The sequence below is a fragment of the Silurus meridionalis genome, chromosome 23 (genome assembly GCF_014805685.1).
Source record: "Silurus meridionalis isolate SWU-2019-XX chromosome 23, ASM1480568v1, whole genome shotgun sequence".
Classification (NCBI taxonomy): domain Eukaryota; kingdom Metazoa; phylum Chordata; class Actinopteri; order Siluriformes; family Siluridae; genus Silurus; species Silurus meridionalis.
Genome location: NC_060906.1, coordinates 22,179,142 through 22,192,461, shown reverse-complemented (window position 1 = coordinate 22,192,461; position 13,320 = coordinate 22,179,142). Strand labels below are relative to the sequence as shown.

The 13,320-nt window shown below is 37.9% G+C and overlaps 1 protein-coding gene across 1 annotated transcript; it reads right to left on the bottom strand.

The window, feature by feature from the left end:
- Positions 1-1,458: 1,458 nt before the first annotated feature.
- Positions 1,459-12,987, bottom strand: slc22a2 (solute carrier family 22 member 2). The gene is made up of 11 exons (XM_046835651.1): positions 12,421-12,987; positions 10,714-10,817; positions 7,177-7,331; positions 5,852-6,020; positions 5,316-5,430; positions 4,744-4,847; positions 4,451-4,665; positions 3,961-4,069; positions 3,054-3,166; positions 1,866-1,965; positions 1,459-1,781 (listed from the first exon to the last, which is right to left on the bottom strand). The coding sequence occupies exons 1-11, from the start codon at positions 12,835-12,837 to the stop codon at positions 1,694-1,696; spliced, it is 1,689 nt and encodes a 562-aa protein (XP_046691607.1). The 5' UTR covers positions 12,838-12,987; the 3' UTR covers positions 1,459-1,693.
- Positions 12,988-13,320: the final 333 nt, after the last annotated feature.

Sequence of the window (13,320 nt, the reverse complement as noted above, 5' to 3'; positions counted from 1 at the left end):
CTGTCCCCTTCAGAGCTATTGATTAGACAGTAATATAACCCAAACACTAGATATAATGAATTCTGTGCATTTCTTTTAATTGTTTTTAGTGAGTTTTGAACACAGGTTGTGCATTTTCAGACATCACATACAATAAGCATTCGGTTAAACCTCTGACTATGGAAAATGCTGAAGCTCATTCTTATTGCTGCAGAAGATATTTATTCAATAATACACTTTTTATTTGCTTGAACAAATATTGAGACTGGAAATATTTTTATTCAGTAGCTACACCAAAATAAGTGCCAATATTTTCAGTCAGTTTACACTGAGAATCGCAAAATCAGACGTTTTATTCCAAAAAATGTTTATGTATCTTTGACATTCTACTAAACTTTTCACTCCTGAGTCTCATTAACGTCTCATTAGCCTCAAAGAACCAGACTGAAATCCTATCATGAGCAATGATGCATTATATAAAATGAAGTTGAATGTGTAAACAGTGCGTAGATGGTGTCTCCAACCTTCTCTGCTCCAAAACTATTAAGCGTCCCACCTCATGAAGATTATGGACCTTTGAAGAAGTAAGATGCCGAACTCGCAAACATCCCGAACCATCTAGAGACGTACCAGTGCCAATTGGATCCCACTACATGTGTGGGGTTTTGACATTGGACCTCCTGGAGTGTTTAAAGGCTCTGGCATGGAGAAGCTGATGCTGGATCTGTGATGATCACAAATGTTAAGCTAGGTAGCTCCTAGTTTTATAACCATAAAGACTGTATAAGACTGTAGAAAGAACTTTACTTATAATCTTATACTCCAGTGCTCATGTTAGTTCTCACTCTCCAGTGTTCTGTATTGTTTAATGATTTATGATCACACTCTTGATGTCACCCAAATGAGGATGGGTTCCCCTTTTGAGTCTGGTTCCTCTCAAGGTTTCTTCCTCATAACATCTAAGGGAGTTTTTTCTTGCCACAGTCGCCACGGCTGCTCATCAGGGATAAATACACACCATTCACTTTAACTGTTGATTTCTGTAAAGCTGCTTTGAGACAATGTCTGTTGTGAAAAGTGCTATACAAATAAACTTGACTTGACTTGACCTCCATGTTTGACTGTGAGGGACATCATCCCTCCTGTTCTCCATCCTACAGTTATTCTTCAGTTAGAGCCAATAATGTCACATTGGCTGTCCATTAATCTTTTACTCATTCACTGTCCAATCCTAGTGTGTTTCTGATTTATACAGAGTGTGTTAAACAAAAGGAACATGCATCTCTGTAAAAACAGTAGCTCTTTCCAAACTTCTGACAGGCTCCGTTTTTAAAGCACAACTTAAAATGTTTGCAAACCCTTACAAGAAAGAAAGTGAACATACAGCACCCAGTCATTTATGTTGGAGCTTATAGGTTTATTTGTGCATCACCACAGGCAACTAAGGCCATGACAATAATAATAATACAAACAATAAAGAAGGAAACAACAAATATTTTATTTAAATGATATAAATCTTTTCACCAGCTGTCTTTATAACTGTCTCCAGTCTCCTGTAATATTATATCTGGTAATATCTAAACAGCACCCTGTAGTGTTCAGGATAAAATACCATGACAACCAGTCCTGGACTTCTTTACTGAGCAAAGTCATGTCCATCACACCACATGACCTGATTCTACACATTACCTCCGTTAGATTGCAAATGTTCCACTCAGACTGTGGTCGTTTCTTTATTATTTGTCACGTCCGGGTGAAGAAGATTCTCCAGCTGATGACTTTTCACCACATTCTCTGTGTTTCTGTGGAAAGAAAAGACCAAATTTGAGAATAAACACAACATCAAGCAAGAGATTTTTCTTTAAAAAAAAATTTTTTTTTTTTACTTGTGCGGGTTTTCAATGTCATCGATGGTCTCAGGAAGTGGTACACCTCTGGTCTCAGGAAGCAGAAGCACTAAACCCCCAGCTATCACAGCCAAGATTCCTGTTAGAGTCGTTTGAAAGTTGATGAGAAGTGAGGTCTGATATGAACTGTTGAGTATTTCTACATGAACGGCTCAGTCAAGGTCATTGCAAAGCTTCAATCATATGATGGAACTTTTAATCAGAAAAGCGATCAAGAGTTCAAGGGTAACTTTGAGAAAAAAGTTATAATAAATATACAGACAGGAGAAGCTGGGTTTTATATAAGAGCAGTAAGTCTTATGAAATCCAATTCAGAGTTTCCAAAAGACATGTTAGAGTCTCTGAGTGAAGTGATGAACTTTGGCAAAACCTCTATACGTATTTGGCAGAAACCCAGCACCATCTTTAGAATACTGACTATGTATTAAAGCATGGTGGTGGTAGAATTGTATCAGCCTCTTGGTTGTTTCGTGACATGATTAAGTCTTGCCTAATTGAAGACAAGCTCAGTTCTGGGTTGTATCACTAAAAAAATGTTTTAGGATTAGTGGAAAAGATATTGAATATCAGTAGAGAATACCTACACTATATTGACAAAGCATTGAAACACCTGAATTTCCCGCTCACATGTGGTTCTTCCCAAAACTGTTAGCACAAATCTTTTGATTTCAACTTGAAGACCCAAACCTTTTCAAGAATGACAATGCTCCTGAGCACAAAGCCAGCTCCGTGAAAGATCTTCAGTGGCCTGCTCAAGAGCTATTGAACCCTACTGAACACCTTTGCGATGAATTGGAATGGTACCCCAGGCCTCCTCACCTCACCTACATCAGTCCATACACTATTAAACTGAATTCAATTGTTTATATATGATGGAGAAACCTTGAGAGGAACCAGGCTCAAAAAGGGAACCCATCCTCATCTGGGTGGCACTGGATGTCCATTCATTGCAGTTCCATTGTTGAGATGTGTAATAATAAGTGCTTAAATGGAACCCCTTGCAGTTTAACACCTTGCAGTCTTATAATAGTAATAAAATATCTTACATTTTATCTGAAGGCTACAGAAAGTTTTTTAATGTATAAAAAACAATTGAAAAAGTAGTAAAATGATTTAATTGGTGGTGGTTGGAAAATGTGCAATTGTAATATTCAGCTTCATACACACCAAAAATGATAAGCGGTAGCTCCAGCCAGATGACGGCAAGTCGGTAAAGCAGAAATGGAGCTACAATTCCTCCGACATCACAGAGAGTGGAACACACAGAAAAACCCAAATTCCTTTGGGGGAATATATGCTGTTACTCTTTAGTTAGAGATCACTATTCCATATTGTAAGTCAAATTCATCACATTAGGAAGTAACACATTCTTTATTGGTGCATATATACAGCCCACTGGAGCCCCAGTCCAATGTCATGTCCTGATTATGTCATGTCATTATGTCATATGCCATGTGTTATGCCATATGATGCTGTATAAGGAATGTCATGTCATTGTTTTGTCATGTTGTTATTATGTATGTCTCATCTCATCATGTCATATGTCATGCCATATGTTTTATGCCACATTATTTGTTGTTATTTGATGTTCGGTAAACACTGATGTCATGCAGTTAGATCATGTTAAGTCATATGCTATGTTAACTAATGTTACGCAAGCAACAATGTAATAATGTCATTATGTCATGTCATGTCACGTCATGAATGATGTCATTTGATGTTAGTTAAGCAAAATGTCAGGTTGTTATATAATGTTATGTATCATATATACTGTTATGTCATGTTGTTATATCATGTTACGTATCATATATACTTTATCATGAATCATGTCATATCACATTATGTATCATATATACTACATTGTCATAGTTATATCATCTTATGTATCAAATACTATTGTATGTATCTTATATACTGTTATGTTATGTATTATATATACTATATTATGTATCATATATACTTTTTAAAGTTATACGTCACAGTACATGTCATGTTATGTGTCATGTCGTTACGTTGTGTCAAGACTTTCTTGCTTTCCTTTGTTATTTAATTCCATGAAGAGGAAAAAACGTACCTGATGAAGGTCGGATACAACTCAGTGTTCACAAACACCACCATTTCAAAAGCCATAGTGATTCCCAGTCTCCCGACACAAGCCACGGCTGTTTTAAACCAGAACATGCCTGCAGAAAAACAGATGTTTCAAGAGCGGAAAAAGAGTTTGTCTGAATGGAACTTCGAGCAAACCGTGCAGAAAAAAAAAACATTCATAAAATTGTAAGCCAAGTTTGGATAAAAAGTGCTCCCTATATTAATTTCCATATAAGGACACATTCATTATATAGAAAAGCTTTTGACACCTGATTATAGGATTCAGTCCCAATTTGCTCTTATAATAACTTCCACTCTTCTGGGAAGATGTTCCACTAGATTTTGGAGTGTGTTTGTGGAGATTCGTGTTTATTGTCCACATGGGCATTAGTAAAGTCAGGTACTGATGTTGGGGAAGGAGCATTTAATGTCTATTAAACACACAAGAGTACAGGCTGCAGTGTACAACTTACTCTCTGGAATAAAAGCTGTGATAAGGCAGGCGGCTCCGGAGACAATATTAGCAGTTGCAAACGGCAGCCTTCTGCCAATTCGGTCGATGGTGAAGAGGATGAGGATGGCAGCAGGGAATTCCACCAAGCCAGAGATGAGGAAGTCAATGTAGACATTTCCGCCCAAGATCCCCAGGCGCATGATCAGGCCCTGATACACTACAGCGCTGGTGAACCTGACAGGAGGGTAAAAACACACTTTTCATATACGTGTTCTGCACTTCACGTGTGTGTTTAAGTTCAGACATACGTACCAGTTGTAGCTAAGGATAAAGGTGTGCTTTCTCATCTTGGGGGTCCGGATCAAGTCTAAGAAAGAGGCTACAGCCATGTCTGTGCTATCGTCCTCCTTAAGGGTCTGTGGGAACAAGATTCAAAGGTGCTTTATGTGCATGACAAATATGAATATTTGTATTGTGAAAGTCAGTGGCGGGTCATGCATCTGGTCCCTGGGCCTTCAGTGGGGACTCTTAATACCACCACTATCACGTCACATTATAGAAACCAACCAATACTATACAAAATTCTATACATGAAATATGTATCTGATTATGAAGTCTGATTGGTTTAAGAAACAGATTCATTGCTAATATTCTCTATGGTCAAAAGGCCAGCAGTACTGACATTGAAGGCTCTGGGCAGATTAGATTGACATAGCAGCACATAGAGGCTTAAATCTGATAAAAAAAAAACGTCCTCATACACGTACTGGAAGCAGTGCAGCCAAGAAAACGCTACAAGATGAAGAGACTGTTGTGAATTTGTAAAATTTTGAAATGCCATTAATTTTGTAACCTCTTTCCCCAACGCCACATTATTAACATACCTCAATTTTTTTGGAGAGCGTCATCTTGTTCGCTTTGGCCATTTGCTTTGTGATCTCCACGGCTTTACTGGAGTTGTTTTGAGAGAGAAGCCATCGTGGAGATTCCGGAATAAACCTGGAAATAGGAACCATACAATAAAATAAATCTTTTTTTTTCATGCCATCCGTGACTCAAAATGTAATTTTATTAACATTTTTTATAAAGAACTTTAATTATGAAATATCACAAATCAGCAGAAAAAAAGGATGGACTTATTTATAGTCATAAATAAGTTTATCCCTAATATACAAGCAAAAGGTGATGGAAAGAAACGATATGAGGATGAAACTTTGAGAGGAACTACTCTCAAAAGGGAACCTGTCTTCAAGCATTGTTGAAGTTATTGATGCACTCTGAGAGACCCAAGTGCAAAACTGTTGGAATGTATCCGAGTCAAAATCATCTACATGATTCCTAAGTGAAACTATCCACAGTAGGCTCATGCATATATGAAAAGCAATAGAGAAGTATTGCTAAGAAATCCCTCAGTCCTCACCAGTAGTAAGCCAGAAAGCCGAGGTATGGAGCTGTGATGACAATCTGCAGCCAGCGCCAGGTACTTATGAGGTATGCCATGAGGGGCAGGATGAGTATACCCATGCTGAAGACCATCTGGAAGAACACAGCAACTGGCCTCCGGTACTCCACTCCGACCAGCTCTGTAACTAAGAGCAGAACCAAGGAGGCATGAAAACATGTATATACTGTACATGGAGCAGCCTGGGAAAACCCGTTTTATGCAAAAAGATTTCTCAAAACCATAAGATTTTCCTAAAATGCACATCCCGTACACCTTCATAAATGTCTATATACCCATTTTACATTTACTTTTTATATTTATTAGATAAATTAGCTAGTTCACTATCTTATATTTGTACATTATTTTACAAATATAAGATAGATTTACAAAACAGCCATATATTTGTACATTATTTTGCCATCTATCTTTTAAATCCTTCATATTACATATTTTATTATTTTTTTTATTGTATGCAATTAAATTCTGGTTTGTGTAAATTCTGTTCCGGGGACTTAAAAATAATGTTTTTTACTACCCATTTTACTCAGTATGCAGTAGTTGTGTGTAAACAATATAATCAGAATCTGAATTTAAAGCATGTTTGACTTGCATGTATAATTTATAGACAGTTTGCAGACACCTGACCATAAAACAGGTATATGCTTCTTTTTGAACATTTCATGTTTAATCGTTTTGCAATTAAGTGTCGATTAGTAAACAGCTGATAACCTCAACAGTGATGGAACTATGATTAGTGAACATTTGGTGTCACCCAGATGAAGATTTTTCTTTTCTCAACAGCATGCAGCTAATTTGATGTTAAAATGTCATACTTAATGCCTAAATTATTAAATCTTAAAAACTAAAAAAATGAAAACTAAAATGTTAGTAAACAGTTAGTTATTTGTACCTTTGTTTATTGATTTGTTTCTATGTCTGGTTTGGCTACAGTTAAATAAATCACCAATATATACAATAACTTTGAATACTAAAAATGCACTTTGTTTCAGTGTCACGCATTTTTCCTGCCCAGCAAATTTTGATTTTGTCAGCCAAAGTTAGCGATATTAGCTGTTTGGAATGGCAGGATGAAAGGAATGAAGACATGTTAATGCATATTTATAGAAGTTAAAATGTAAAAGATCTAGAATATTGTCAGTTATTACATAATCATTTAAACCAAATGTTTATATTTCAGAGTTAAAAAATAGACTACCAAGGTTAAGCGTGTTCTGTTTTTTATTTCTGGATTTCTTACAGCCAGCTTCAATATAAAAGTCATATAATGATTGCTTTCTTACTCAGGACAAACGCCACCATCCAGCCGCCCTTAGACCCAAAACCATACAGCGCTCTGAAGACCAGCAGGGAGATATAATTTGGAGATACTGCCACTAGAATTCCTGTAACTGTATTCAGAACACAGGATGCCAGGAATACTGATTTTCGACCAAACCTATAAGAACAGAGTGGAAAAAAAGCATCTCAGTGTAGTTAGGTTTTATAGTAGTAGGCCATGCACTTCACATCTAGGACTTTAGTAGTACCCTACCTGAACCAATCCACCTCTTAATACCAGCCTGACTCCACAGCTTTAGAAATCATCAATATTATACAAAAACACAGTTTTATAGAGCACTATATCATAGGCAGGTATCTCATACAGCGAGAATAAACCCAACAAGTCTCCTTCCACTGCAGCCACAGCTGAACCGCCCACATAGATCCATCATCTCCAGCAGAAGTGTCAATATTATTTTATAAATTTATAGTATAAAATTTAAATATCTGTCTTGTAAATGTAAACACGCACAAATATATGTTTGAGTTTGTGCAGTTTGCAATAGATACGGGTTGCAAGCTCTGACAAGTGCGCTCTCTGATCATCCAATCAAAAGACAGGAAAATGCAGAAGTGACCGGACGCCTTCTAGTGGGCCTCGGAGTGTAAAGGATCTCAATTTGATTGGTTAAAACAACAGCTTCAAACAACATGGAGTTTAAAAAACAACAAGCTCACAGTGAAGGCCTTATAGCAGACAGATGCCTTTGACCTCAGCAACATGTGATGTGATGACTGAAATATGATTGGATTGAAATTACAATGTATACAGACATCCAAGAGAAATGTTATGAAATAAAGAGAATGGATTATATAAAAATTATTTATATAAATGAAACTATAATGAAGTCAGTGATTCTGATTGAGTTTGGGCCAGCAGAGAAGGTCTTGCTGGCCCTAAAGGCTCACCACTGAGGTTTCATTGGCAATAAAAATACATCCATACATTGCATATATTGTGCTTTTAAAAATGATTAATAAACTTCTCTTCATAGAAAACCTTCCATACTGTGGGGAAGAAATCTGTTGATATCAGCTGGTAAGTCTAGGTAAGTTCTTCCTATAGAAACCATGATGAGGTAGAATGAGTGCATGAATTCAAATTTGGTCCTTTGCTGTGTAGCCAAAACGATTTCTATGTTCAGATAAAATTAGAATCGAAAGTCCTGAAACGCTGTTTTCTACATTATGGAAGTTGATGAAGTCCAAGTATGCTTAGGGTGGCCCGGGTTCAATTCCCGGTCAGGGAACCAACCCCAGCCATTAGGGTTGCACAATCCAGTGCACTCTTAGTGCCGGTCCCAAGCCCGGATAAATGTGGAGGGTTGCGTTAGGAAGGGCATCCAGCGTAAAAACATGTGCCAAATCAAACATGCGGATCATGAATACGGATGATCTGCTGTGGTGACCCCTAATGGGAGAAGCCGAAAGAAAGTTTAATTAGGGTAGGTTAACTACACAACTACCCATGACATCAAGATTATAATCGTTATTGAAAACCATCATTAAAACTAAAACTGTCAGTGAAAAAACTTCAAGTGAAAATAAAAATAGGAGTTTTTAAAAACTAATCTTTCCCCCACATGCAATTTAATAAAGGAGAAGAAGCCAGCAAATGTAAGTTCACAATGAAGGAAAACTGTTTTTGTCATGAAAGAGAAAGATTATAAATAGTGAAGTATGAAGCTGAGCATATTTTTTATGAATACCTTTGAATAGTATTTGCATTTTGTATTTTGAACATTTATCCGACCGTAGAGAATTAGAGAATGTATTATTATATGTGCAGGAAACAAGTGTCAAATACACCATGTAGTGGAATTCCTTCTCTGGGAATCCTCCCAAGAGCCAATGTATAAAGTGTACAATGTAAACATGGAAGATATGAATGTCCAAAGTCCCTCAGAGGTAGGTCCATGATGTTATTCACATTGTTAAAAGGTCAATTTGTTTAGACTTCATGGTTTGGGTTGTGCTCCGACATGCACTGTTATCTGTGGGACCTCATATAGACATGTGTGTGCCTTTCCAAATCAACTGAATTTACCTTAGGTGGACTTAAATCCAGTGGTAGAAACATCTTAAGGATGACCAGGAGACACAAAATGCACCTGTATCCACTGGGTATTTCGATATGTCACGTGTCTTTGCTGGGGTTTTGCATTTCCAGTTATATGATTGGTCAGTGAGAACGTCACAAAATGAATACAAATCCCATTTACATTTATGTTATTTGGCAGAAGCCCTTATCCAGAGTGACCTACAACTGAGCATTTGAGGGTTAAGGGCCTTGCTCAAGGGCCCAGATTTAAACCCATGACCTTCCAAACCAAAGACCAATGACCTAGTGGTTAGCTACCAGCTTACAGTAATATTTTTACAACTATAATAACCCTGTGCTTCCTGATTGTGTCAATGCAATCCGTCTTACCCAATTTGTCCATTCCATTTCATTTTTTTATTCAGATTTTCCTGCTCATGTGACCTGCTTGTTCTCTGGAATATTGATGCTGATAATTAGATTACTCAAAATAAACAAGATTCGTTACATGCCAATCTTTGACACATTACACTAACTTACTTAGGGTACATTCATTTCAGTGTTAAAGCAGACTTACTTCAATACTCAATAAGAGGTATAAGATGCACTAGTGGTAGGAGTTTAACGGTACACGTATTCGTATCAAAAATATTTAGTACAGGGTTTTTGGTTGCAATCCTATCTACGTGTGGAACACGGATGTTTGTGTAGTCTCCACCTCGCACTTTGAGTGCATTTTTTTTATTATTATTATTATTATTATTATTATTATTATTTAACATCAAGCTATACACAGCAATGTCAGGGGTATGAGGGGGGAAAAAAGAGAGAAAAAGAAATTTCTCCTTAAAAGAAGAAAATCCTGACATTTCCACTTATCAAAGGGAGTAAAATGGATGAAAGACAAAAGGAATGATTTGTTAAAGTCTGCTGAAACGCACACGGCTATGTACCGAACCATGAATTGTGCATACAGTTACATCCTTAGTGTATGGACAAACACATTAAAACACCTGACTTTTGCAGCCATGTGTGGTTCTTCTCCAAACTGTTACCACAAATGTACTGTATAGGATGTCTTTGGATGACCCTTCACTTGAACCAGGAGATCCAAACCTCGTTCCAGCATGACGATGCCCCTGTGCATAAAGCCGGCCACATGAAGATATGCTTTACATGGGTTGGAATGGAAGATCTCCTGCTATAGAGCTCCAGCCCTATTGAACACCTTTGGGATGAATGTGAATGCTGACTGCACCCCAGAACTCCTCACCTCACCCACATCAGTACCTGACTTCACTAAACCCCCCTGTGGCTGAATGAATCTACACACATCTAGTGGATATTCAAAAAGAAACCAATACAAATCTTATGATCAGGTGTCCACAAACTTTTGTCTAAATACTATACCATGCCATGACGAACAGGAAGGAGGAGTGACGGAAGCGTGTTGTACCTGTCGGCGAGGTATCCGATGGCAATGCTGCCTATTAAAAAACCAACAGAGAGCGTTGCCTGGCACATGTCTAATAACCAAGCGTCCTCGCACACCATATTAAACTGCAACACAAAGAAACATGGAATATAAAGATCAGATTCACAGCATTCTGTTATCAGATACTGATTTGATAGATTCTTTGAAGGAGTGTTGGCCATGTGGCAATACACTGTCGCTTAATTAATCTTTTCAACATAGAAATGAGAAAAAAGTAATATTCAAATATCAACATTACTGCTGTAAATATAACTTGTAAATTGGGATTGTAAGATTTCCACCTTTCACACTGGCTTTATACCTACAAACCGCCTTATACCTACATATTATATATGATTCCTAATCTCTTTATCAGGTGTCAACAGCATTACAGAAGACAATAAATTAGATAAATAGATTCTTGCCTATGGTTTGTTCACAGGGGATTTAAAGTCTGTAAAAAACCCTAATAAATCGATCAAACAAAAGGTGTCATGGCAGGTTTTATTATATTATTACATTAATTTCAAAGCAAATGTGTGGAGAAGTTAAACATAACATTTGAATGAACATGAAGGACATTTCAACATGACAATGACCCAAAGCGCACAGCAAAATCAATAAAGACATGGCTTTAGAAAATAATAATCAAACTCCTGGAACGGCCCGGCCAGAAATCATTCCTCAATTACATTGAAAACCTATGAAAAGAACAGTGGGATCAAATTCCATAGTCCAGATCTGGAAGGTTATTGGAGACTTATTCAGAAAGACTTGATGCTGTAATAAAGGCAAAAGGTGATTACACAAAGGATGAGTGTGAACTTTTTTCCTCTGCATTTTTTGTTTTATTCCTGTTTTTATAATCTTAAAACCTGAAATTTAATTCAAGGGTGTGTAAAATTTATATATATATATTTTTACGGCATTTGGCAGACACCCTTATCCAGAGTGAGACAGTTCAGAGCAGCTACTGGGGCCTTTCTCAGGGGCCCAAGAGTGGCACCTTGGTGTGGCTGGGATTTAAACCTACGACCTTCATATTCAAAGTCTATTGCCTTAACCACTAACCTACCATCTCCCCCTATTTAAAAAAAAATTAAAAAAATTTAATTAAAAAAAAATTTAATAATAATAATAATGAGTATATATACAGTATGTATGCATGTATGTATAACCATTTCTAAATACATATTACTCATTATATTTAGATTTTTGTATAGTCTCATTTATTTATTTTAATCATTTATTTTCGTATTTAATAATTTTTTTTTAAGCGAATTGAATCCATTAATTCAGTGTATTACCAGCTTTTTTTCCTGATCTGGGCCACAGTGAATCCAAAGCCTATCCTCACACCATGCCATACACACACACACGTCTCAACCATTTACCCACTGCCACGCTTTTAGCCGGTAAGAGAAAACCGGGAACCTAGAGGAAACCCGAGAAATTAGAGGAAACCCACTGAGACTTATGAGTAAGAGGTGAGAGGGCAAGGATATCTGCTGCAACACTATGACATGCAGGAAAAGACTGAGCTGTTATCTCATAATAGTGGAACAGCTGCGAAACTTGAGAAACTAAATATCTTTTCACTAGAAATAATATAAAAAAGTAAACTTGGTGGGTGCATTTCTGCGTGCTCATCGGAAATATTCGATCTGTAACAAACAAAGAAAATCGTACCTCCGTGACGAAAGACTCCCTTCCCTCGTAATTGTAATCCCAGCCATCCTTGCAGGCACTCGTGGGCAGAGCAGCACGCTTCGCCTCGCCGATCTCACCATCCAGCTCGTCACAGCCGACATCGGAGACGTTCCACTCCACATCAAATCTCTCACACTGGCTGCGCACCACTCCAGCAGATGTGTTCTGAAAAGGCACAGCGACACCGAGCGCCTTCTCTAAGCTCCAGTCGCAGTGCATCTGGACCTGCTTGACGCCCGGGTTACGGCACCAATGCTCTGGGGTAAAGCCGAGAAACACGATGCCCACGTAAACTCCGGCGAAGGGCACCGAGACGAGACACAACAGGGAGAATATACGTTTCTGGAAGGGGCCGAATTTGCCTGCTTCTTCTAAGATGTCGTCGAAGGTGGTCATGGCGGCAGGAGCGTACAGGGCTTCACTGTGCGTGGTCTGAGCAGCGGCGGCGTATTTACACACTTTCGAGTGCAGAGTCCAGAGAAAGCAGGCTGACCCTCGAACCAGTCATGCTGGGATTGAGCTACGATGCTTTGAATGAGCACACATGGTCCACGTTACTCTTTAATACAAACAGCCGTGTTGTGCAACGAGTCTCTCGACGGAAGCTCAGCCAAAAGATCTGCTTCACCAGTGCGAAACAGAACACCTCATACACTATACAGCCAAAAGTATGTGCACCTATGACCATCTCAATCATATGTTTCATTCCAGATTTATTCCATTTTTATTCTAAACTTCTACTCTTCTGAAAAGACGTTGGAGTTTGGTATGTGGTTCTTTTTGAAGATACCATTTCACATTTAGTCCCCCCATACATTCCATTCCACATTTAGTCCCCATAAATTGCAGGCTGCAGTGAAGACAGCCTGAAATTCTTCC